Source organism: Bemisia tabaci, chromosome 9, assembly GCF_918797505.1.
Source record: "Bemisia tabaci chromosome 9, PGI_BMITA_v3".
In the NCBI taxonomy this organism is placed as follows: Eukaryota; Metazoa; Arthropoda; class Insecta; order Hemiptera; family Aleyrodidae; genus Bemisia; species Bemisia tabaci.
In genome coordinates this window covers 14,924,088-14,950,157 of record NC_092801.1, presented here as the reverse complement: position 1 = coordinate 14,950,157, position 26,070 = coordinate 14,924,088, and the positions used below count along the sequence as shown (strand labels likewise).

The 26,070-nt window shown below is 39.5% G+C and overlaps 1 protein-coding gene across 1 annotated transcript in view; it reads right to left on the bottom strand.

Annotated features, from left to right (window-relative positions):
* LOC109038201 (uncharacterized) overlaps nucleotides 1–26,070 on the bottom strand; it is a 244,848-nt gene that overhangs the window by 49,089 nt on the left and 169,689 nt on the right. Inside the window, exon 6 of the mRNA XM_072304009.1 lies at nucleotides 16,085–16,238. Within this exon, the coding sequence (XP_072160110.1) occupies nucleotides 16,085–16,238 (154 nt within the window). The remainder of the gene's footprint in view (nucleotides 1–16,084; nucleotides 16,239–26,070) is intronic.

Here is a 26,070-nt window from a genome sequence, read left to right as displayed (position 1 = left end):
ACCCTTTTCTTAGTAAAGACACCGAGATTTTTTTTTCAGTGTACAAACTACGCAGATTGCGCGCTAAGGAGTATTTTAGACTTTTTTGATGTGTCACATGTGATTTTCGAGCTAATTTACAATTTAAAAACACGGAAAAATTAAATTACTGATTTAACAATTAAATTGTTAAAAAAAGTGACTGCAATGTTTTAACGTAGATTTCACAACCAAAAAATGCTACTTTAACCACTATTGTGAGCTGCTTTAACCACGGGGGTGGTTAAAGTAGCATTTTTGTGTTGTGAAATCTACATTGAAACATTGCAGTCACTATTTTTAGCAATTGGATTGTTAAATCAGCAATTAAATTTTTTCCGTGAATTTACTCAGTTATTGGCTGTATACGTTCCGTGCAACAGACCTATCCGAAGAAAACCCTTCACGAGAGGACTTTTCCCGAACAACAACCCATAATCAAAAATTCAGAGCTAGATGGGAGCATCCTCACAGGTTATTGCCCCGGATTGCCCGCAATATATGATTCTTTCATGACCTAATATCCACCCCCCTCCACCCCCCTTCCACCCCCCTCCAGCGCCGGAGCGGAGCGCTATGTGACTATTTATTGAGTTTCCGGTGACCGCTCTTCCGGTTCCCCACCCCCGCTCCTTCAGGAGCGCAAACAAGAAATCACAGGGGACGCCCGGGCGGGCGGTAGGGGGTGGGGGGCGAGCGAGCGTCCCCCCTCGGGAACGGAGCGGGGAACACGGCACACTCCGCGTAGTGTTGTTTTCAGCCGTGTTCATAGGAAAAACGCCGTATGAGCATTCCAGAGTTGCCGGATTTCCCTCGATGAAATGTTCATTTTAACCCAAGTAGCATTTTTCAACGGAAAAATCGCGATTTGTTGCGATTTTGTCGGCGATAAAATCGCTAAGATCGTCAACATCTGAGCGATTATCCTCGATCTTGTTGCAATAAAATCGCGATTTTATCGCCCGGCAATTTATCGCGATATTATCGAAACAATAATCGCGAAATATGGCGATTTAATCTCGATTTTATCGACGAGCGATTTTATAACGAACAAAAAATTGCGATGCATAGCGATTTAATCGCCATAAATTGCAATTTTTTATTCGATAATATTGCGATAAATTGCCACCGATATAATCGCGATAATCAACCGATAAAATCGCTATTTATCGCGATCGCTGCTGCTTGGGAAGGAGAGGTATGCAAATTTTCTATGGTAGTTTTAAGTTATAGTTTAGATCTGATCGCAAATAGGACTTTCTGGAAAGTTCGAGTAGAGATATTCATAGATTTTCCTGAAAATCTATATTTTATCAAACGAAAATTGACAACGTAAGTAGGCTCATCCTACCGTCGCGAGGAAAAACGCTATATGAACATTCGAGAGCTGCCGGATTTCCCTCGATGAAATGTTCATTTTTTAGGATAGGTATATGCATATTTTCTCGATAAATTTTGAGATAGTTTATGATCTCGAATAGAATTTTCTGAAAGGGTCGAGGAAAGTTATTTGGTTACAATGGTTGCAACCAAACCATTGTTGCATTGTTGCGAATCACCGCGCTTCGCGGGTCGTGGCGCGTAGCGCTCCGTTCGACCCGATCTCGAATGAATTCGTACACATTCATTATTTAATCATGAGGAAAGGGATACTTTATACATTCACTTGCTTTAATTTAGAGTCTGTCGTGCAGAACTAATTGCCAAATGTCAGCGATAAAATACGGTTTAACCGATGAGAGCGTGCATTCGGACTATACTGCCGTGCTGAGGAAAAACGCCGTATGAGCCTTCAGATGTTGCCATATTTCTTTCAATGCAAGATTTTACTGGGAAAATAAATTGAGAACATTTTTTTTCCAAATTTTTCAGACTATTTTGTTCGCGATTTAATTTGAAACATCTGAAAATTCCAGGGAAAGCTACGCGAAACTTTCCTCACAAGTACATGTTTTATTCGGAGAAATTTGGCAACTCTCGAATTTTTATACGTCGTTATTCCTTAGCACGGCAGTATACCACATTTCGCAGGAAGAAACTGTAGAACTGCGATTTTTTCGGGGTCATTGCCCGAGAGATCGATGCACGCAATATACGGGGTGATTTTCCAATTTAGTGAACACTTTTTTGTGAACAAATTGGAACGAATCAAATTTTCAGAATCCATGTTTCGGTTTTTTCCGAAAAATGAAATAACTTAATTATCCTTTTAACTAGCACGATGCACTACCCACATTGTTCTCTGTGTGGAAATATCATGTTCGAGTAAGCTTTTCCATGTGTAATAATAATTTCAGTTCTATATACTGAATTTAGCCCGCACGTCGGAAAAATGACCAACACATGTCTAAAAGAACTTTCTCCATCTAAGGAGCATATGAATGACGAAATTGTAATCACTACAAAATTTAGTTCATTTTATGTTCGACTGAGTCAGGTGCATCCAATGTGCTGATGAAATATATAAATGTTTCTTTACCGAATATTCTACACGTGTTTCAAATATGCAGGTTTCCTTTTTTTTTAAGATTTATTTTATTGTAAGCTTCCGATAAAGGGAATATATACAATTTGCTTAAATTATAACAACAGATTAATTGAAGTAACTATAGATTAATTTCTTAATATCATAAAAGCGACTTCGCAAGTTTAAAAAAAATAAAAATAAAAAAAAAATAAAAAAAAAATAATTGGCCGTTGCTTGATACGCTGATATATGTTTTTCTTATCGTACTAGATGTACTTCAATCTTGGCATAATTTTGACAACATCAAGAAAAATATTGAACGATACATCGAATGAAAAACCGAAAATTCATTTTTTCAAAATTTACAACCCGTGACTCCTAAACACCCATACTCCAATGGAATAAAATGCACATGAAAATATTGGGGTATGTTCCTTAAATGGAACGGATTTCCGCTTCAAACGTGTATGAGTTTGTACGTTTGTGGCACAGGGAGTCAAAAGGACACACATTATTGGAGGAGTTTCCAGTGCCATGTAATTTCGGCCCCATAATTGGATTTTTAAAAGGCGTGTGATGATTTAGACGCTCGAAAGTTGAAAGATTTTATTTGAATTTTCTAATCTCTGCAGCTGTGAGAGCTCTACGCCACCAAATTGATGTAGTGTTTGCTTCCTTTCATCTCAATGTTATTATATATTATGCATTTTCTTGAGGCTCCGTAAAACCTCTCGCGAAACATTCATCTGGAATTAACTTTTATTCGCAGGTTTTTCAGCGTTTTTATGTTGAATATTTTTTTTTATCTCCGTGAATTTACTGGGCGTTAGCCTGTCGAATCCCTCCCTCCAGTGTCTATAGGTAGATCACAGCCCCAAAATTTGAGCCACCTCTGAGGATAAGATTTTTCTCTGATGGCTGATTGACACTGCGCGTTGTTAAGTGACTCAAGGAAACCGACAAAAAGTGACATTAAAATCAATTTTTCTGTTATTTCATTTATTAGCAATCTACAGATATTCTCATTTTTTCGGCACTTTTCAAAAATAATTTGAGGGGATAAAACCTGTGCAACTGCCCTACTCTACTCTGCAATTCTCTTCTGTTTTTCGAATTTCAGTTTTTGACAGGAAAAATATACGGCTTGTGAAATTCAAAGACATTCCTAACTCAATTTTTCGAAAATTTGGGTTGGTTCTCCTCTGATAAACTCGGTTCAAATGTGTCACTGTAATAAAAGCGAACCATCCGCGTATGAGGATGCGAATTACTTATGAACGGTTTGTCGAATTTAAAGTCACTTGTTTCATTAACGTGCTCTACCGCAAGTAGTAACTTGCGATTTTAGAGTCTTTCTCACAACATTCTACTGTTCCCACAGACGAGAAGTTAGAAAGCGGAGAAAGACGGACTTTTCAAAAGTGCATGTACCGTACCTCCAAACTTCTTGATTCGCGCTTTGGATTCAGGTCGAGTTTAAACCGTGTCATTTCCTGAAGGGCATCATTTCCAGCTCCAAGTTGCCGCATGTAAGGGAGCTGGAAAATCGTCGTAAAACTTTAACCAGCTCCATTCGTATTCGTGTTCAATCTCTGCATTTGACTCATGAATTTTGTAACGCACGTCAGTCTTATTCAAGGAAATATCGTTCTTATTATCTTTCACCTGGAGGGAGGTGGAAGTATGCGGCAAGAGGGATGTAAGTTCTTACATATAATGTCTATTTCAGTGGCTTTGGTTTCTCTGTCTTTATTACTGTGCTTATTATCAACACTTGGAAAAGGAAACATATTGGATCTAGAGTCCAGACTCTTGAAAACATTGACAAGAAAAAGGACTCTTAATTCAATCAGATTTAAGCTTAAATCAAAATGAAATCCGCTCAAATTTAAGAGGCTTGGTTCTTGATTTAAGCTAGATTCTGATTGAATCAAGAGTACTTTTTCCTGTCGATGTTTTTAAGAGTCTGGACTCTAGATTCAATGTGTTTTTTTTTTCCTGTGAACTACATTTTTGTATAAGGGAGTGATTGCCATATTCTAAGGTTTTAAATAACGTTGAGGTGGCAGAGTTGTCATAATTTCTTCGTCTTCAGATTCCTCGACTTTTCTCTGCTTCCAATGTTTTCTAATTTCTTGACTTTCCCTGACCTTCGAACAAAATTTCCATTCATTTTTTTTTTTAAGTAATACACTGACTTTCGCTAAACTTTGGACGAAAAATCCTTATTTAGAGATGACACTCAGTAAATGTTTGAATGATGGCGAGACTTAAAATGACCAGACAAGATGAATGGTTGACAGATCACTGATATGTTTTGGTGATTAGTAGATGTGTCAGATATTCTCTGACCTTTCCCCGATTTGTGTAGAAACAATGGTTGCACTTAAAAACTATTGCCGTCAAAAGCTTCAAAGATGTGAATAAGGCGAGTTAAATTAAATCTGTTAATTCAAGGGTAAAATATAATATTAAAAAAGCGACGTTTTTTAAAACCTTCAAAATTGTTTAAATGTTACATTTTGAAAACGTTAATTTCAAAATAAAATAATCATTTGGTTAGCATTGAACGAGCTATTTTTAAAGAAGCGTTAATAGTTTCAACAATACGTGAGGTTTGATGTCAACTTGATCTCCTAAATATAATATACCATATGTGTGTCATAATGAATTAAACGTGTTGATGACATAAAAAATCGTTGTTTCACATGCTGCCTCTATCGAAAAAGCACCGTAACTCTATATGCAATGAACATAAAGGCTTCGTTTTTTTCATTTTGAGTCCCTAACGGTAAATGCCGGAGTTGACACAAAAAAATAAAGGATACATTTTTGTTTGTATTTTTGTTAAACTGCACTATCTAAAAAATAAATTGAATACAAATTGAATTAAGTTACGCGTTTTTACTATAGGCGAAAGCATTTCCAAAAGAAGAACTTAGGAAAAGAAACTAGCATCTGCATCGCGTGCTTACCGTAATTCGGCATTTCCGCGCGCAGGCGCCGGGATACAACTATTCGTACTCCACGGATGTCCCGGTTACATATGCAAAGGATTGAAGGCGCTCTGGCTTGACAACTACTCGCGAAGAGACATGCGGCACTGTAACAACCTGCCGATTCGACTGATGTTCGCTGTATTGCCTTCAGGAAATCAGATCTATCTACATTGGGGCTGTTTAAAAAATAGCACATCTGTTAAGCGGAAAACATTTGGATCAAAAGTATGGTTGGGGAAAATTGGGGAAATTCAACTAAAAAAAACCCCTGTTCACCGGTGGATGAAGATTTAAATAGCTTTGACGGTGGCATAGAACAAAATAAACGTTTCCAAAGTTTCTTCAGTAAAAAAATTAATATTAAGGAAAATTAGTGATAAGTCCCTTAATTTTTAAGGTACACTATAATAATTTAGGATTGAAATTCGCTAATAATTTGAAAGAGAAAAATACATGAGTTTTCTTAAATTTCATATTCAATGAAACTATATATGGTAACGTCGGATTGTTCATACAGCGCCTTCACTTACTATGACCCGTTGCATTTACTGAGAGATTGGAAAAAAAAAAAAAAAAATTCCGTGAGTTTTTCATGTTGACTGCCCGAGGAAAATTCAAGGACTTCGTCGTCATTTTTTTCGAATATATTCAAGGACATTTATCACAAAAAATAAAAAAAAAATTTTCCTCCACATGTTTACTCCTCCCGACCGCAATAAAGCAAAGTTGGAGCTTTCGTAATGAGAAGCTCAAACAAATGCGGAAAGTTTAAGTAAATGACAGGTTTTCATGGATTAAAATTATGGAAAATAAATGCGTAAAATAAATTAAATTAATAAATTAGTGATAAGGCTGCTTAAAGTAAAATTGTTTCCTCGTTTCAAGCATGATTATGTAATCATGTTTGTGGCGTATTTGCGATATATCGATTGATCTGCCGTTTAAACCTACGGAAAAGGATCGACAAACAGGGTGTTCGCAAGGAACACCTTAATAATCGATTCTTTACCATAGCTTCAAATGGGGGAAATTCGACAATAGATCATTCACGCCACGCCACCAATGATTAAATTCAAGCCTGAATCTCTCAAATCAAGTACTTTCAAGTCTTTCCCCAAACATAGAGGATTTTCAAGTACACGAACACGAGAAAAAAATTCACGGATATTCAAATAGTTTTCAAGGCTGCACGAATGTTGTCAAAATTAATATTCGATCATTCACACTTCGCTATTGGTGATTATTCACTAAGATTCAAGCCTGAATCTTTCAAATCGAGTTAAAAGTAATGGCCAACGAGTTAAACGTAATGTACAGGGTAAGTTCCGTCAAAATACTCCTTAACCAATTGAAAATAAAACTAAAAAATAAAGCTTATTATAATCTAAAAGAATTTTTTGAGGAACCTGTATAATTTCGTTTTGCTTAAATTGTTGTATAAATTGTAAATTTGACTTGTCCTAGAGCTGTTTACTATAGGCTGTATGCATCAATAAATTCTATATATCTATCTATCTATTGGCAAAAAATCGAGTACTTTAACGTCATTCCTCAGACATCAAGGATTTTCAAGTACATGAAAATGAGAAAAAAATTCAAGGATATTCAAGGACTTTTCAAGGCCGCGCGAACCCTGGTATCTACCGCCCATGAACACAACACAAGCGACGAAAATAAAAATAATCGTATCGTTGATAAATTTTGACGCATTGCAGGGGTTGCGTCGACGCGACGGGAAGGGTGTAGCCTGTAGCGCACATCTCCCGTCGACTTCAATTACGAGCGTTCATCACGCGGCTTCGACGTCTCGCGGACGTCATACGTCACACCAGACGTCGTCGGACCTCGAGGAACGAACAAGTAAACGTCAAAAAAGTTCATGGGTGAACCGCGGACCCCGCAACGCAGACCACAGCTGCCGTGTTAAGGAAAAACGCCGTATGAACATTCAATAGTAGCCAAATTCCCCGGATAAATCATGTATTTTTGAGGTAGGTTATGCTAGAGTCCCTTTCTACTGAGAGTCAAGACAACACCCCCTCATGGAGTCACAAACGGGAATAAAGATTACACAAATTGAACGTTTTTCGTAATCCTTGATCGGACCATTCTCAAATTCCTTTCTCCGTTCCTTCTCTCATTCCGTTTGCTCCTTGCCGAACCCGTAATTCCCTGGTTCATTCCAGATTATAATCTTTGCAATCGGTGAAAATGTAATCTTTATTCCCGTTTGTGACACTGTGAAGGCCTAAAATACGGGAGCCAATCAGAAAGGGATTCACATTGTCTTGACTCTCAGTGTAAAGGGACTCTAATGAAAACCAAGTGTTTTAACCGCACCCTTGCGCGGAGGGAATTCAGTTTTGTTGTAACGAAGGTTGGTAGTAAGTTAAAAACTTCCACCAAATCCACTCTCGAAAATGTGTCTATTGATCGCGGAAAATAACGTTTCTAATATAGGAAGTAACTGCGGTACCTCTAGACACATTTTATCTCCAACGACAGCGTGATCGAGCGTTGTCTCGACTCTCAGTGTAAAGGGACTCTAAGTCATGCATACTTTTCCTTGACATTTCCAGATATGTTGGATTAAATTGTGTACAAAAAAGACTGAAAAATTTGAAGGAAAATGTTGAACATTTTCCTCGAAAATTCGCATTTCATCAGAGGAAATGTGGCAACACCTAAAGGCACGTACGGCGATTTTCCTCAGCACGGCAGACTTAACCTTCGAAACTAATTTTTTGTCGAATTTTTTTTCACTAAATTATCATACCTTCGTCAACTTTTAACCAATGATTGAATTGATCTTGGTGTCAATCGGTAGCTTTTGAGTTGATATTTAAAATCAACCCATGCATCAAGTTTCTAGTTTTCTTTTTTAAATAGGTCAGTTTCTATGGTTACAGAATCGTGTTTTGATGCTAGATTCTTGTTGATCAGCTAAAAATGATGAGATTCATCCAAATAGCAACTTTCTACGTTTATCGTGCACTGAGAAATTCGTTGAATGACGTCACCCACCACGATAGTGGCACCCTTGGTTTCTTCCACCTTGCTCTCATTCGCGATTCACGTTGAGTAACCAGTGAGAATGTGTATCTCCCTTACAAATGAAAGCAATGCGGAAGAAACCAAGGGTATCACTTCCGCGGTGGATGACGTCATAAACCAAATCTTTCAAAGCGCGATATCTCAGCTGATATTCAACGTAGAAAGTTGCTGTTCAGACAGATTTGATTATTGTAAGCTAATCTACAAGAATCTATCATCAAAACACGATTCTGTGACTAGCGCAACTTACCCATTGACAGAACCAGTCCCGGCACTTTTTGAACAACCTGTGTATTTTTCCGCTGCAAGTATGAAAGATACTGCACAGAGAACGTCGCACACTGAAAAAAAAATCTCGGTGTATTTACTAAGAAAAGTGTAAAATTACCAAGAATTCAGGGTTCTGTTTGATCCCAGTTTTTTCTTGGTAAAATTACCATTTATGGAATTGGTAATTTTACCGAGAAACCTCGATAAAATTATTGAACTTTCTCGGTAATTTTACTGGACCTTGGTAAAAACGCCAATATTTTTTATCGACTGCGGTAGAATTACCGAGATAAAATGGCAAAGTTACTGGAAATTGATTACCAATAAAAGTGGCGTTCTTACCTGAAAAAAACAGTAAAAATACCGGTTTTTAGTTAAGCTTACCAGTCGATCTTTGTAAAATTACCAATAATTGGTAACAAAAGTGAGATGGTAAAGGTACCAACGAACCGCGGTAAAAACGCCGAAATTTTTTTTTCAGTGCAAACATTATTGAACAAAGGAACCGACAACGGTGCTGTTTTCCGAGTCGGCGAAAAATCCCTTGTTTGCCAATTTTACAACGCTTCCATCTTAATTTTACAACCCTTCTATTTTTATTTATGAGTCGAGCGAGTATCTATGAATTTTCACCGATCTCGCAGGTCCGCGCCTTCTGCTCTCCCACGCGAATTCCCTCTTACATCGTTCATTTTGCCGTTGCCCTTATCAACGATCTCGCAAGCATTTGCAACGGTCGATGTGAAACCGAATAAAGCTTCTTTCTGAGGAACCGTCAAGTCCATAAGAATGGTATTATTTTAAGGTTTATCATAACATAGAGATGCGTGGTTTTAACACCAATGGTTTCATTTATGAGTTTTGCAGCACCGGGAACATCTGGTATACAGCGGAGATAAGCGCATTCCTTCTTGTAAATTCAGATAATTCACCCTCATGCTCTCCCACCCCGAGACTGCTGTGCTGAAGAAAAGCATAGTAGAGTCCCTTTATGAGTCAAGACAACACCCCCTCATGGAGTCACTAACGGGAATAAAGATTACAGAAATCGAACGTTTTTTGTAATCTTTGATCGGCCTATTCTCAAATTCCTTTCTCCGTTCCTTCTCTCATTCCGTTTGTTCCTTGCCGAACCCGTAATTCCCCGGTCCATTCCAGATTATAATCTTTGCAATCGGTGAAGGTGTAATCTTCATACCCGTTTGTGACACTGCGAAGGCCTAAAATACGGGAACCAATCAGAAATGGATTCACATTGTCTTGACTCTCAGTATAAAGGGACTCTACCCGAGCCTGCCGTGCTGAAGAGGGGTACAGTACTGCCGCGGTGAGTAAAAACACCGATGAGCCTTCAACAGTTGCCGAGTTTCCTCAAATAAATTATTTATCTTTAAGGAGAGTTGTGGATATTTTTTCTTGAAATTTTCAGATAATTTAGATCTGATTGCGGATAAAGTAACCTGCAACATTGGAGTAAAAATATTCGCAGATTTTCTTGAAAATTCGTACTGTACCGAAGGAAACTTGGCAATGTATTATGGTTCATTACGGCGTTCTTCCTTAGCACGGCAGAGAAGTTTTCAATGCTAAGAATCGTCGAATAGACTTCTTCGGGGGAAAAATCGTTGTTATAACAGGTTGTATTGATGCTGGCCGGAAGGAACTATAAATGAATCAATTTAGAGCCAGCAGAGATTAATGCACTAAATATGAGATATATTATAATGAACCGCATTTTGCAATTTCGGGCTGTAAATTGGATTGCATTTTGCAAAAAGGAACAAGGAGCATTGCAATAATGCGAGATAATGATGATAATGATAATAATGAGATAATGATAATAATGATTGTGCAAGTTCATCATTTGCAATAAAATTGCGGAAATTATGAAAAACTATGAAAAGATGGTAATTTTTGTCTTAAATTTACAGTTTTTAGCGAGTAAAATAGAAACTATTAAGGGATAATCGGGTTTTTCCTCCAAGACAAAAGAAGTTGCACAATCTTAGCAACATTGCAATGCTGGTGGTTCCTTTTCGCAAAATGCAATCCAATTCTAACTCATCTGAAATACACGTATGTGCATAGGGAAATTAATTGCGCATACGTTATTTTTAACCCGGGCAGGAATTTGTAGTTCCTAATTGCAAAATGTAGTCCAAATATGAGATCTGCGTGCTTCAAGATCTCTCTCAATTTGATACATTCGGACAAAGCTCTTTAATAATTCTTTCCGAAATTATAAATCTGTTTTTTTTTTACAGAAAATGAGGGAAAATTTTCAGCATCCTATTTTTCATTTCTATACTTTTTTCACTCACTTCAAATTTAGACTGACTACGTTAAAGACGCTAAAACTTTGAATAATCACTTTCTTTTAATTAAATTTTATGTTCAGATATTCAGGGCCCTAGAGGGAAACTGCCTCTTTGCTGTCGCGCAGGACGACGAGACGTTCCGGACCGGGTCACTTCAAAGAGCTATTCAAACTGCTAAGCCCACGCTTTTGCGCTGGAGGGCTGGACGCTAGACCTCGCGTTTTGTAACTCCAAATTCAGAGGCATGGTTGTCAAATTCTTCTCATAAAAAGACAATTTTTTTGGGCAGATGTCCAGGGCCGGATTAGGGGGGTGGCTACATGGGCCGCGGCCCATGGCGGCAAATTTTAGCAATTTTTTTAAATGTATAGGTATAAAAAAAATCGGATTCAGAAAAAAGAATTATCAATGAGAAAAGGGGACAAAAATTCTCTTTCCTTAAAGTATAATGATTTCTAATTTTGTCGTTTTTCCGTGTTACAAGAGACAGCATCTTTAATTAGTCGAGTTAAGAGAGGAACTAAACACGCAATTTTTCCTGAAGCTCAGCGCAGAGAGGAATGATGACGAGGATTTGAGACGAAAAGGACAAGCGCTCGGCGCGGCGGTCGACATGTAACGCATATTAGCGCCTACAAGACTGCATGAATACTTCACGCATCGCGTCAAACACAGTGCGGTCAGGAGCGGTTGGCGTGAAACGCATGGCGCCTACAAGACTGTAGGAATACTTCACGCATTGCGCCAAATACAATGCGATCAGCGCGGCGCAGCGGCGGAAGTTAAAATTATTAAACCGCATTTTATGTTTGTTCTATCATAATTTTTTGGTTCATTTCCTATAAATGAAGGACCTTGTCCACACACAGATCGGTTTAGGGAACTTAACTTTCTCGTCAAGTTCCGTGAAATTTACTAGTAGTGTTGACAGGGCTTTCGAAAAAAATGTATCCAGCACGAGTAGGTAAACGCGTCTTATGCACCCCTCCCCCTCCGGCACGATCACTTGATGGTTTTTATTGATGTTTCAAAACGAATAAGAAGGGGGCGGAAAAATACAGGCGGCCCATGGGCGGCAAGCAGGTAAATCCGGCCCTGCAAATGTCGCTGTTCTGACTTTCAGCTAAATCAGTTATTTCATCTTAATCAGATTAGAAGGATCTTGGGGAAAGTTCGATTTGGAAAATTTGAGAGTATTGGCTCTCTTCTCTAGTACTCTGCTGCCGTGCTAAGGAAGAACGCCGTATGAATATTGGAGATTTGCTAAATTTTCCTGCATAAAATTTATATTTTTGTGGAAACTTATTCGTATTTTTCCTTGAAAGTTTCAGATATTTTAGAAAAAAACGCGAGCAAAATTTTCTGAAAAAGTTGAACCAAAATATTAAAAAATTTCAAAGTGGAATTCGGTATTTATTGAAGGAAATCCGGCAACGAATAAAAGCTCATACGGCGTTTTTCCTTAGCACGGCAGTGTAGTAGAGGAAGGATGATAAAGGCGGACGATGGATCGAGTTAATGTGAGAGGCTGGACGAAAGCAGGAAACTTGAAAAGCTTATACAGGGTGTCCACTAAAATATCATTTTGGATTTTCCTGATATTTGCACGATTTTCCTTGATTTTTGCACGAATGAACCTACATTCGTTTGATTTTACCAACCAACGAATCATTTTAACCTTTTTTTTCTCAATGAAATATATCAAATGTTTCATTTTTGCAAATGTTAAATTGTACGTAGTTAAAACATGCTTGACGCATGCAGAATTCCCCAATTCATGATTTTCCTGGCGATATACAATTTTCTTATATTTTCTAGGTTTTCCGGTTTTTACTGACAGAAGACACCCTATTATAACTCCGCACGTTTAAATGTCAAGGTTCTAAAAGTGGTTCCATTGGTTTCCTCGAAAAATTGTCTTCCAGAGCACCCCCTTAAAATTTAGAAATTGACTAAATAATCTTCAAAATTCGCAATTTTCGTCCAAAATTTCTTGAGCAAACTCTCCTATTGAATCAATCTACCAAGAGGCGATGGAATAAGAAATGAAGGAGTGCGCGCTCCGAGGCACTGTGGTGGTCGGGCTTCGAAGACCTTCAGAGAGCGCTGTAAAAGCGACTCTTGTGTATGTATTTATACATCCAATGCAGAGAGTCGATATAAAACAGAAATTTTCATTTTTAACGAATCCACTGACTGCAGTCATTAAAGAACGGTTCAGCGAAACGCGTATTTGATCCATAATGAAACACTTATTGCACTTGTCCACCAGTCCCTACTGCGGGGAAATTGGTTTATCTTTAACGACCGCTCCGTAAAAAGCACTGAATCATCGCGCCATTCGCGGGAGTAAGCCACAAAATACAAGGCGTAGTTGTCAAATGTAGGCGAATTCTTACAATTTCCCCGACAGATCAATACTAAATGGAGCAATTAACCCGGGAAATTTGGCAATCGTGTCGCGGAATATTCGCGATACACCGCGCACAAGAGCCTCATTCAACAGGTACTCGAAGCGCGGAACACAGCTGTGGAGCTGAGGGTGCGTTGTTGCCCAACTTGCGAGAAGTAATAATAAAGCCGAGGGTTTATCCGGATCGCAGAAAGAGTTTTCTACGTCAGTAATTCCTTTATTTTTTTACGAAGTACGGTTGGACTATTCGTTGTAATTTGGAACTATATACAAAATTTGGCTCAGATATGAAACGAAATACGTGTTATTAGTTTATGCACATGAGTGTTTTTACGGATGAGCCAGAACTTTTAGTTCCGATATGCAAAATTCAGTCCAATTTATGAAAAGATCTGAGGAAGAGGACTTTACCCTCAGGGAGTAAATTGTCAAGGTGAGGTAAGTTTGGGGGATGGTTAAAATTGGTAATTTTGAGTTCTCAATGGGAAACACCACCTCAAACCGAGGTTATGCCAGTTTGAATATTTCAGTAAAATAAGACTACGAAAAATCAGTATCTGAAACTCGGTGAGAACGAAAACACACCAACCCGGAAATTTTTAAACGCTTAATTCTCTGTCATCAAACATGGTGTATCGATTTCAACTTGGTGCTTTACAAAGTCTCTGAGTACTTGTCTTTTGAGACTAAAAAGGTTTTTCTTAAACTAACTTCTTTGCCCGCTGCGCAGTTTTAGGTGTTTCCTGAACAAACCCCGAGTTGGTGTGTTTTTGAACTCACTGATTCAGTTTTCAGTAAACTTCAAGTCCGCCACGCGACAACCTCGCGTGTATCGATGGCGAATCCCACGTGTGACGCGGAGGGGGAGGGGGGGGGGCTTTCGTTTTTGATGGGATCAGTAATTGTTTCTGACACGTTGCCCGCCCGCGATCGAGTCGGAACAGCATGCCACAGCGACAGCGCAGTTGGCCGATCAATCTGAGCTCAGATCTCACCGTGTGCACTTCAAATAGCGCCTCGAATCTATACTTTCTGTGCACGGTTATTTCATAGCTATGTAGAAAAGCCAAAGAAGGGATCATATGGATCAAAAGCTCTCATTTTCTGAGCGTAATAGTATGGTAATTTCTGATCATGTCGTCTTTCGGCGATACAAGAGACAGCACCTTTAATTAGCCGAGTTAAGAGAGAAACCGAACACGCACTTTGACCTGGGGCGGAGCGGCGCCGAGATCAACGATGACGAGGACTGAGATGAAAAGGAGAAGCCCTCGGCGCGGCGGTCGGCATGAAACGCATAGCGCCTACAAGACTGCATGAATACTTCACGCATTGCGTACAACACACTGCGGTCAGCAGCAGTCGGCTTGAAACGCATAGCGCCTACAAGACTGCATGAATACTTCACGCATTGCGTACAACACACTGCGGCCAGCAGCAGTAGGCTTGAAACGCATAGCGCCTACAAGACTGCATGAATACTTCACGCATTGCGTACAACACAGTGCGGTCGGCGTGGCGGGGGATGTTAAAATTATTAACCACATTTGGACCGAGTTAAACAGAAAGCAACCAAGCCACATCAGCTGTTGCCAAATTTAACCGAGCAAGTCAATTTTTTACGAGAGAACGTTTGTGCGGATTCCTTTGACAATTTTAAGGAATTTGCTTCGTACTATGGAGAACATTCACTGAAATTTGCACAAAAATCCACCCAACTGTTTTCATGTAAAAATTCAATTCGTCCAATTACATTTGGCGGTAGCTGATAAGGCTTGGTTCCTTTCTGTTTAACGCGGTCCATATGATTCTAGCCATGGTGATGTCTTAGTGGGAAAATTATCAGGGGCATCAAAATTATGGGTAATCAAGCTTTAATGAACAAGAAGCGACAATTTTCAATCGAATTAACTTCTAAAACAAATGACTTTATGGAATTACTTTTTGGCAGGAATTCCTGAAAAATCGCGAATTACTCGTGAGGTTGCCTCACTCCGGATCGTGTACCAACAAAGCTAGTATGAATTTACCAATTCTGTGAGTTTAGTGTGTTAGTATGCTATTAGCCCTCTGGAAAGACCAAGAAAAATTTATTCGGACGCGCGGTGGATAAGTTATCAACAATATCCGGTTTCTGCTTGAACAGACTTCGTAGATTCAATTTCCTCCGGTTCAAAGGGAGCACCTATGGCATGGAAATAATTTTTACCGCGGACCGTTACAGCTTTCACTGGAAAAAAAACACATTGGATCTAGAGTCCAGACTCTCGAAAACATTGACAATAAAAAGGACTCTTGATTCAATCAGATTTAAGCCTAAATCAAAAGGAAATCCGCTCAAATTAAGAGGCTTGGTTCTTGATTTAAGCTTAAATCTGATTGAATCAAGAGTATTTTTTCTTGTCGATGTTTTTAAGAGTCTGGACTCTAGATTCAATGTGTTTTTTTCCAGTGTTAAAAAACAAACAATTCGGTGCTTTGACGGTTAAATTATAAAAAAAGTTTAAATTAAAGCGGATAAAAATACATGAAAGGTGTGACTTACCTCTTTTATGCTAATATCCGTCTCGATGATGATACCCTCGTCGGAGACTTCTTGTGCGTAGTAATGGCTGAACGGGGCTCCAGGAAGCCGGACCGGTTCCACATGACCGTTTTTGCTGTGATACCGTAACAGGTAGGCCGTCCAACAAACGTACCTGAAACCAAAGTCTGGTCGTTACTCTTACAAATTCCATACAAATTGTCCAAACAATCATTCTCAGGAGATTGAAAAGCTCCTTAAAAGGTTAGAGGAGAATCGTTAATAGACAACTAGGGAGCTTTTGCTCCTTAACCGCTACGCGGTTCAACCCCCAGAAGGCGCTTCGCATTCTCCCTCCTGAGATGCCCAAACCGTGTCAAATGAAGAATTCGCATGTAAGAATTTGATTTATATCAAAATTAATATGCAGGGTGGCCCAAGGTTAAACTACCAGACTGCAGGAGCGTGTTCTACGGGTCAAAATAAGACTTTTTTTTTTATAAAATTTTTTCCAGAGGTGCCCCCAGCCGGAGCTATAAGGACCCTTCAAAATTTTGAAAATTCAATAATTTTTCCAGAGTTTTGGCAACAGTTGTGAACCGAATCTCACGAAAATTTGTACTTCCCTGTACTTGTTAGCCCTGAATTCATAAATTATCTAAAAATAATCGAAATCTCAATTTAGACAGGGGGTTTGGGGGTGTTTCGGCTCCTGCAGTCTGGCCGTTTAACCCTGGATCACTCTGTATTTAATTATGGGTCACTTGGGATCGACTTGATACTATGAGTAAAGTCTTGGGCAAGTCAAAGGTTAATGTGATTCGATGGACGCCATATTTTGTGTCAGAACGACGTGCGGTATATCGCATCAATTGGCTCTATTTTTTCAGCAACTTATCATTTTTCTCGAATTTTGAGATCGCAATTCTGTTGTCAGGGGACTAAAGCACTCACTCACCAATTTTTACAAACAAATTCAACGTAATAAAGACTTTTTTTTTTAGAGAGAGAAAACATCGCATTCGATATTGATATCGAAACTGCACTCGAATGCGATGTTTTCTCTCTAAAAAAAACCACGCCTTTATTACGTTGAATTTCCTCGTTAAAATTGGTAAGTGAGTGCTTTAGTCTCCTGACAACAGAATTGCGATCTCAAAATTGGAGAAAAATGACGAGTAGCTGAAAAAATGGAGCCAATTGATGCGATATACCGCACGTCGTTCTGACACAAAATATGGCGTCCATCGAATCAACTATAACAATTCCACTAATAATTTTGCGATTCAGAAATCCCCTCACTTGTCCGGACCTAACGTGTCTGTCGAAATGTCATCCAATGGTACAGATGTATTTTATACTTAACTGATAGAGTATAAGAACAATAATTACTTACAACCTACCTACCGTCCAAAGCAAATGGTAAGCTCCCTTAAAAAAATCCATGTTTCAGATGAATCATGTTTCGAAAAAGTCTAACATGTGGTTATGGAAAAATGGTTCGACTGGTGAACCTGCAACCGACTTGAAGCCGACATCAGGGATGATAAGAAGGCACCGATTCAATGAGAGCATCGAGCCGCAGCCGGTCGCGTCAGTAAATCCGAAAAATTTTGGACCTCTGTCCATGGACGGAAGGAGAGGAGAGAAGAAGAGATGAATTCGTGCGGCTCGTGTATGAAAAGGTACAAGCGAGTCACGCTTGTTGCGGAGCTCATAATTAAAGGGGGAAAGTTTCAATTGACATCCTCGACCGATTTTGTGATTTCAAGTTCATTCGAGGGATTTATCTCAAAATCGGTTTTTTATTTATTTTTGGCAAGGGATTTATTTTTCATTTTATTTTTTTCCTTTCGAGTAAGTTTTTGGAACTTTTTGATGATTATTAGTCTTAGTGAACCTCGGGAATTCATCAAAGGTTTTTGCCTATCTTATACTTGATTAAAAGGAAGTGACACGTCAATTTCCTCGACCGGATTTTTTGCCCGAAAAATGTTTTTGAGGGTTTTTGTAGTTTTTTAGAATAACTTACTTGATCAAAACACCGAGTAAAAAATCTTGATGAACTTAAAAACCCCCCGAAATTACCATTTACCTTGAAATTCTGACATCTTTGAAGCCGTGAATAAATTCAGCGCTGAAAGTTAAGGGCTGTAGCCATTTTGTATGAGTTTAGTAAATAATCAGTAGGACCCTTTTTTTAAAAAAAGAAAGAAGTATAAATGTCTTAATACGTCCTCGAAAAAATTGTTGGGCGGCTGTAGCTCAACCGGAAACACTTTCGGGGCGCACTCTAGCACATATTGATTGATCTACCAATATTGAACCGAAAAAAAAATAATCGATAAACAAGGTTTTCGCAACTAACACGTTAGTAATCGATTCTTTACCACCACTTCAAATGGGAAAATATCGATAATCGACCATTTACGCCACACCACTGGTTCTCGGGAAAGAGGGTCGGGTAAACACTCATGCGCAGAAAGAAAAAGGGTGTACAAAAATTGGAACATGTAATTTTGCACAGATTTTTTCGATGAGTCCGGGAAATTTCATCGATAATTGGGGAAAGGTTAGATTGGCTACCGCTTGAACTCCTGTAAAAATGATTTTTTATCCAATCAAACCGGTGCTTCAATTTTCGCTGCGCTCGACTCTGCAGTCTCGTTAACCGGACGCATTTACGACGAAAAACCTCCCGCGACTGTCAGATTTCAAGTTTTATTGATATATTACCCGCCACAGACAAATTTCATCGCCACATTTCGAGTTATATTAATATCTCGGCTTCCTGTAAAAGTTTATGGAGGAACTCGGCCTCACTTTTGAGAGCTTTAAGGTGATTCGATGGACGCCATATTTTGTGTCAGAACGGCATGCGATATATCGCATCAATTGGCTCCATTTTTTCAGCTACTCGTCATTTTTCTCCAATTTTGAGATCGCAATTCTGTTGTCAGGAGACTAAAGCACTCACTTACCAATTTTAACGAGGAAATTCAACGTAATAAAGGCGTGGTTTTTTTTAGAGAGAAAACATCGCATTCGAGTGCAGTTTCGATATCAATATCGAATGCGATGTTTTCTCTCTCTAAAAAAAAAAGTCTTTATTACGTTGAATTTGTTTGTAAAAATTGGTGAGTGAGTGCTTTAGTCCCCTGACAACAGAATTGCGATCTCAAAATTCGAGAAAAATGATAAGTTGCTGAAAAAATAGAGCCAATTGATGCGATATACCGCACGTCGTTCTGACACAAAATATGGCGTCCATCGAATCACATTAACCTTTGACTTGCCCAAGACTTTACTCATAGTATCAAGTCGATCCCAAGTGACCCATAATTAAATACAGAGTGATCCAGGGTTAAACGGCCAGACTGCAGGAGCCGAAACACCCCCAAATCGCCCCCCAAACCCCCATTCGCATGTGAAGACCGAGGCTCATATTCCAGTAATTTTTAGACTTTAGTAGTGAGAATACATTCTGTGATGTAAATGCTGCTTCCTTTGGAGAGTTTGGCACAATTTCGGTGTAATTTCTTTGACGTAACTTACCGGAATTACATCTATCGCTTCGGTCAGGTACTGACATAAACATGAGGACATAACCTCACTTAAAATTTTGTCACATATCGTTCAATAAAATAAAGATATCACTTGAACATTTTAAGAGAAACTAAGGTAATAGCATATCGGGCTCCAGTAGAACACGTGAGACGTAATAATATGAGTAATAGTAGTTAGCATCTACAAAGAATTAAACTCTTATCCAAATTAGGTAAATCTATTCACAACTAGTCAAAGAGGTTGGTAACGACCGACCAGAAATCACTTGAGATTTTTAAGAAACCAATGAAGTAGTTATCGGGATAAAAGTGGGCGTAATAATATAAGTGTGTAATATTAGTTAAGATCTAAAATGAATTGAACTTTTAAATTAAATCTGTTCATTATTCACAAATAAATACAGCAACTGGAGGTTGGTATAATCGACGACGTTTCGTTCCCGTAACTCGGACGGACCTGAACGGAATCAACCAATAGCATTGATTGAACCACTACCGGTTTTTTTTCTAAATTCAAAAGATTACAGCTAAAATTGTGAAAGATATTAGCTGATGCTGAATTATCCGTGCGATGAAGCCCTATTAAATGTGGTAGAAATGAAATCCTCATATCCTCAACCTTGATCCTTTGTAGGTTTCACTGGAATCGGCCAACGTGTAAGCGAGAAATCTGCTGTGAAAGGTAGTCTTGACGGGGAGGTCGGCAGTCAGTTTAGTCGTTTTTACGTAATTTCTCTTCTAAAACATTTGGAATGTTAAAATAAAGTCAAAAGCGGCACACACGGTAACATGGCGATTTTTTAGGTACCCACTTTTATGGGTCTAAGGTTTACCGTTATCGCGGAGTTTGAGTGACTTTCTCAGGACCCTGGATTCTTGAAATTCAAATTTCCCGGCAAAGTAAAAAGTAAAATTTTCCTTGTTTTGGGTCATTAAGTGCTTATAACTTTTTGAAAACTCAATGGATCTTATTGAAACTCTTCCACTTTGTAGTCCTAATTGAGATGCGTCCGTAGACACCAAGATCGTAGGAATCCGAGCCGTCGTTTGGGCTGCAGTCGAGTTCCAACCGAATCAATTTTCAAGTTAAGGGAGTTGCCTGTGACTAAGAGTGTCGGCCACCCGTTTGTTATCGGGACTTTAGTAGGACGTCATTTTCCTCGACCGGGGGTGGCTACCGCCACTCTTGATTTAGCGGGCTCATTAAGCGACTATCTCCCATCTTCAGCCGCAAAAATTATGTAAAGCAGGCAGATCTGTTCAACGAATAAACGTGACAAAAAATCAAAATTAAGGAGCCACACAGTTTACAGTGATAAAAAGTATTATTTATACTCATGGAACTAGCTCTTGCACTCAGGACGTTCAATTCTGAGACACCCTGTATTAACTCACAAAATAAGATTCAGCCTGAGGTTAGGTTTGGTTTTTCGATTACACAGCAACAATTGAACGTACTTCTACCAAACGAAACTATGTGCATTAAGACATGAGCCCCGAGACCCTTAAGAATACATGTATAACAAGTCTCACGTCATAATGCACATAGTTCCGTTCGATAGAAATACGTCCAATTGAACATCGGTGTATGTACCGAACACAACAAGAATGGCACCAACACCGAACGAGTCTATTCGTCACCCTCCTGATGTAAGGGCGTATCTTGGTTTTCTCATGAGCCCCAAAAATCATGCATTCAAACGTAAAACAGGGCTCACGTGGAAATTAAAATACGCCCACTAGCCAGAGGGGCAACGTATTGTCTTCTACACGAACACGTCACGATCGGTGGCCTGCGTTCGAACTCTGACTCTATCTTTACTTGCCGTGGCTTGATTTTATCACAACTCCATCTTTCAATTTCGCTTCACTAACATGCCCCCCCCCCCCGCCCTGCACCTCCGCCTCCCTCTCCTCCCCTCCTTCTCCCCCGATCCTGCTCCTCTCCCCCGCATCTGATCCTCCCTCCATCGGGGGCGGGAGAATCTGAGCGACGGCTAATTCGAACACCGACTGCGTTCTTCCGATTGCCCCGCACAGTGGATCGAGTCGATTAGAGAGGTCAGACATGGAATTTTTGATTGAAACCGCGAATTTTGATGTTTATTTCGTCACATTTTAAATTTCAAGAGGTGCTTCAGTGAACAGGGTGTCTACAAGTCCGGAATTTCTGGAAAGTCCGGAAATAGTACTGATTTTTTAAGGGTGGTCCCAAAGTACTGAAAAAATGCGAAAATTCCGCAAGGAGGTTCGGATTTTTTTCATTTCTGAGCGAGAAATTCAAATTTTGACATTTTTCGGATTTCGTCAAATGGAGGCAATGACAAAGTACTGAATTTTTCTATTGAGGAGGCAGGAGGGTCTAAATTTCTTGGGAAAGTACTTAATTTTGGCCAGCCTGTTTTAGTAGACGCACCCTAATCAGCATAAAAATTGTATGAAGAAACCAACAGAACCGCTTTTAGAACCTCAAAGTTTCGTATAGACGGAGTTATAAGCTAAGGGGTTTTTAAGCGTGCCAGTAGGGCTCGCTTTTTGAAATTACTCGGATGTACCATAGTACAGCACACAGATCAACCAATGCTATTCAAACGGTCGTCCAAATACTTTTTTCCTCGCACCCGTTTCTTTGTCTTTGAACCATTACACTGTCAAGCCCTGATGGTCTTTTACCAAAAAATCTAATGAACTGCTAATTGGAAACCCTTGAGAACATTTTTCTGTCAAAACCGTATTTTTCAATTTGACAGAAACCTCATAGGAGCTTTCTTACGCTCGGAGGACTCAACTCTAGAACCTTCTTTCCCGCCAAAACTCTATAGCCAATGAGCGTCTTGCACTGTAAGTGCAATCTGTGATGAGCCTCGTGACTCATTATACTATGTACTAACCATGGCCCCTGCCGAAATCCACTTAAACCACTACAGTTATCTCGCGATATAGCTTTGGGTGTCCGGTTTCGAGCAAGGCAATAAAAGACGGCGAGGCGATTAACCGATTAACCATTCACCGTGATGCCAGGATCCACCAAATTTTCTCAAAAATTGTTTTCCGTCTATTTAGCGAGTTTTTCTTTACTTTCCGTTGAAGTACAAATAAAAAGAGACCTCATTTGTACAAATCGGCCGAATAGGAGAGAAGTTACAGTTCGAAATCCAAAGAGATTAACTGAACGCGATTTCGATGCACGGCAGTTCGCCCAAATCACGGTCGTGCGCAAATGCCGCATATCAGCTTAAAATCAAGATAATTGGACGGAATCTTTAAAATCAATTTACATTCAACGTTCATGAATCAATATTTTCTCCCAAATTTAGCAAAAAGTACCAATTGATGCAAAAAGCAAAGACGTGAAAATAAGAGGTATTTGTCCAACATTTCAGTTATTCGGCACGCTTTTCCAACATACTCATGTTGGATTTTTTCTTCTTGTTTTTTCTTTCCGTCGGATGTCATGATTATTTTGACTTACTTTCTTTTGTTGTTTTGGTCCGATCCTTTGTTTATCTCCTTTGGTTACACTATGGCCATCTCGAGTTCGGCGACTCATCTTTAGGTGTAAAAAAACATTTCGAGATGTATCGCACGTCAAACTGAAAGCTGAAAACGAAGTTTTTGTACACCTGAAGATGAGTCGCTGAACTCGGAACGGCCACAGTGTAACCAAAGAGGGTAAACAAAGGATCGGACCAATACAACACGAGAAAGTAAGTGAATCAGTGAGTTCGAAAACACACCAACTCGAAAAAAAAAACTGTTCACGAAACACCTAAAACTGCGCATCGGGCGAAGAAGTTAGTTTAAGAAAAACCTTTTTGCTGCCAAAGGACAAGTACTCAGAGACTTTGTAAAGCACCAAGTTGAATTCGATACACCATGTTTGATGACAGAGATTTTAGCGTTTAAAAATTTCCGAGTTGATGTGTTTTCGTTCTCACCGACTTTCAGATACTGATTTTTCATAGTCTGCCCTGAAAAATTTATATTTTTCGACCTGAATAACGCTTGAATATTCATATAACTTGTTGGTACAAGGTATACTGAACCGAAAAAAGAAAACCGAAAAATCGGATGGTCAACCGTTTCCCTTGAAATGGCCAAAAATTGGTATTTCCAAGGAAATACTTCGATTTTTCCCTTTTCCCGTCGTTGTTTCAAGCACTTCCGATTGCAATTTCGAAATAACCTTTTGCGTGCAGATGTTTCTACCCATAAGTGTTACTAAACCGTAAAAAAGTGAAAATCGAAAAAAACCCGAGTTGGTGTGTTTTCGAACTCACTGATTCAAGTCAAAATAGGAGTTACACGCGTTTTAAGTTTCCAAATTTTGTCCGACCTCTCCTACTGCCTCGATTCACTGTGCCCCGCGCCAAATGTTACCGGGGGACCCGTAGAAAAGGGGGGGGGGGTTGCGAGTCGGAAGGGGGGGGGGGTAAGTAGGAGATAACCGGAAAAGGGATCTCGGGGTCGCGTTGGCGCAACTGTGCAACATCTACACGGATGAAAGCCTATTCTAACGGTGAGTTTCCGGAGCGGCGCGGCGCTGGGTCCGGATTTAAGATCTCCTGGGATATAGATTTGTGACTGAGTCCCTTGTTCCTTCGCGCTAGGAGATGAAGCACGGTAAGAAAGAGTAATCGACTTTTTGTGTTAAAATGGGTGGTAGAACACATAGTAACCAACACAGACAGTTAATAGGTTTTTATTAGACCTGCAGCCTGATTGTTGAAATTTTGTGTTTGTCGGGTAGACATAGATGACAGATGTTAAAAGGCGGAGCGTGATGGGTCGGCTATGTCTTATCACTGTTTTATCGTGCCGTCGTATTAAAAAAATTTAAAAAAAAACATAAAATAAAAATAATGTGCGGTCTGACTCCGAAAATGTGAGAGCGAAGAACTCTCTGCACCCCTGCCCAAATGTCACAGAGTAACCTAGGATTTTGGTAGATTTAACCAAAACTTTGGTCGATCAAGCAAGTCATTTTGATTGATTTGATCGAAAAAATGTAACTTGAAGTAACCATTAACAAGACAACTTTTAACTCTCCACAAGATACGCGTTTTCGCAGCTTCACCGTTGTCATACTGTACAAATTAAATGAATTTAAATGAGGAAAGTGCTAATTTTTAGTTTTTACTCACTGACAAGTATGTATGAGCTGCATATTGGATTTTTCTTACCAACTTATTCAAAAATGAGGCCCAAAATCGAGGGTGGCTGGACAGTCATCAAATCGTCTTCCTCCGGCAGAAGTATCACAAGCGCCATACGACGTTTGAACATTTCCATCGCCATTTTATTTTTTACAGAGAAACTCTTCAACGAAGCTGTCCGAAACGGACATGTTGCATGTGTGAGGAATTTACGATTTGACAGTTGATTCTTATGCAAAAGTTCGCGAGAAACACGATGGTGCCACTGGGTTTTTCTGAAATCAACTCCCAAGCTCAAAAAAAGCTCTCAAGTTGAGGCCAAGATGGAGGGGATATCCCACGCTATCCTGAGAGTCCACCTCTACATCAAGACAAACTCTCCATGCGAAGATAGGAAGCGAAGATAGGAAGCAAATACATTAGCAATGTTGCCGTGTTTTCAGTTTTGGAGTCCCCAAATAGAGTGTCAGCTCTGCCAATGTATTTGCTCCCTATCTTTGCATGGAGCGTTTGTCTTGATGTAGATGTGGACTCTCAGGATAGCGTGGGATATCCCCTCCATTTTGGCCTCAACTTGAGAGCTTTTTTTGAGCTTGGGAGTTGATTTCAGAGAAAACCAGTGGCACCATCGTGTTTCTCGCGAACTTTTCCTCAAAAATCAACAGTCAAATCGCAAATTCATCACACATGCAACATCTCCATTAAAAAAATGAAATGGCGGCTGAAATTTTTAAACGTCGCACGGCGCTTGTGCTACTTTGACCGGAAGGTGACGAAACGTCGGACCCACAAGATAAATCAACCTTTGATGGAGGTAAAAAATTAAGTCAGAAGTAAAAATTAACCGCGGCATAAAGTGATGCGTGCCAGAGGCATATTTTTAATTAAGCGCTCCCTGTGTGGGCGGTTGATGTGTTGGATCGAAACTTTTCGGTTGTTTCTACCTAATTCCGACTGTTTGCAGTATTCGAATCGCTGGATATTAAATCTAGCGAGTGCAATACTTGATGAGCCTCAGCTCCATACTCATGCATACATTCCGAGGCTTATTGGGTCACGGAACGAAACAGTTTTTACATTGCGTGATGCATCTGTCGAGAACAGCTCGTAACGAGTTACTCAAGTTTCACGGGATGTAATTACTCGTTCGGAGTTTGATCAACTGGACGTATTTCTATCAAACGGAACCATGTGCTTAAAGAAATGAGCCCTGAGACCCATAAGAATACATGCATAAGAGGGCTCAGGTCATAATGCACATAGTTCCGGATAGAAATACGTCCAA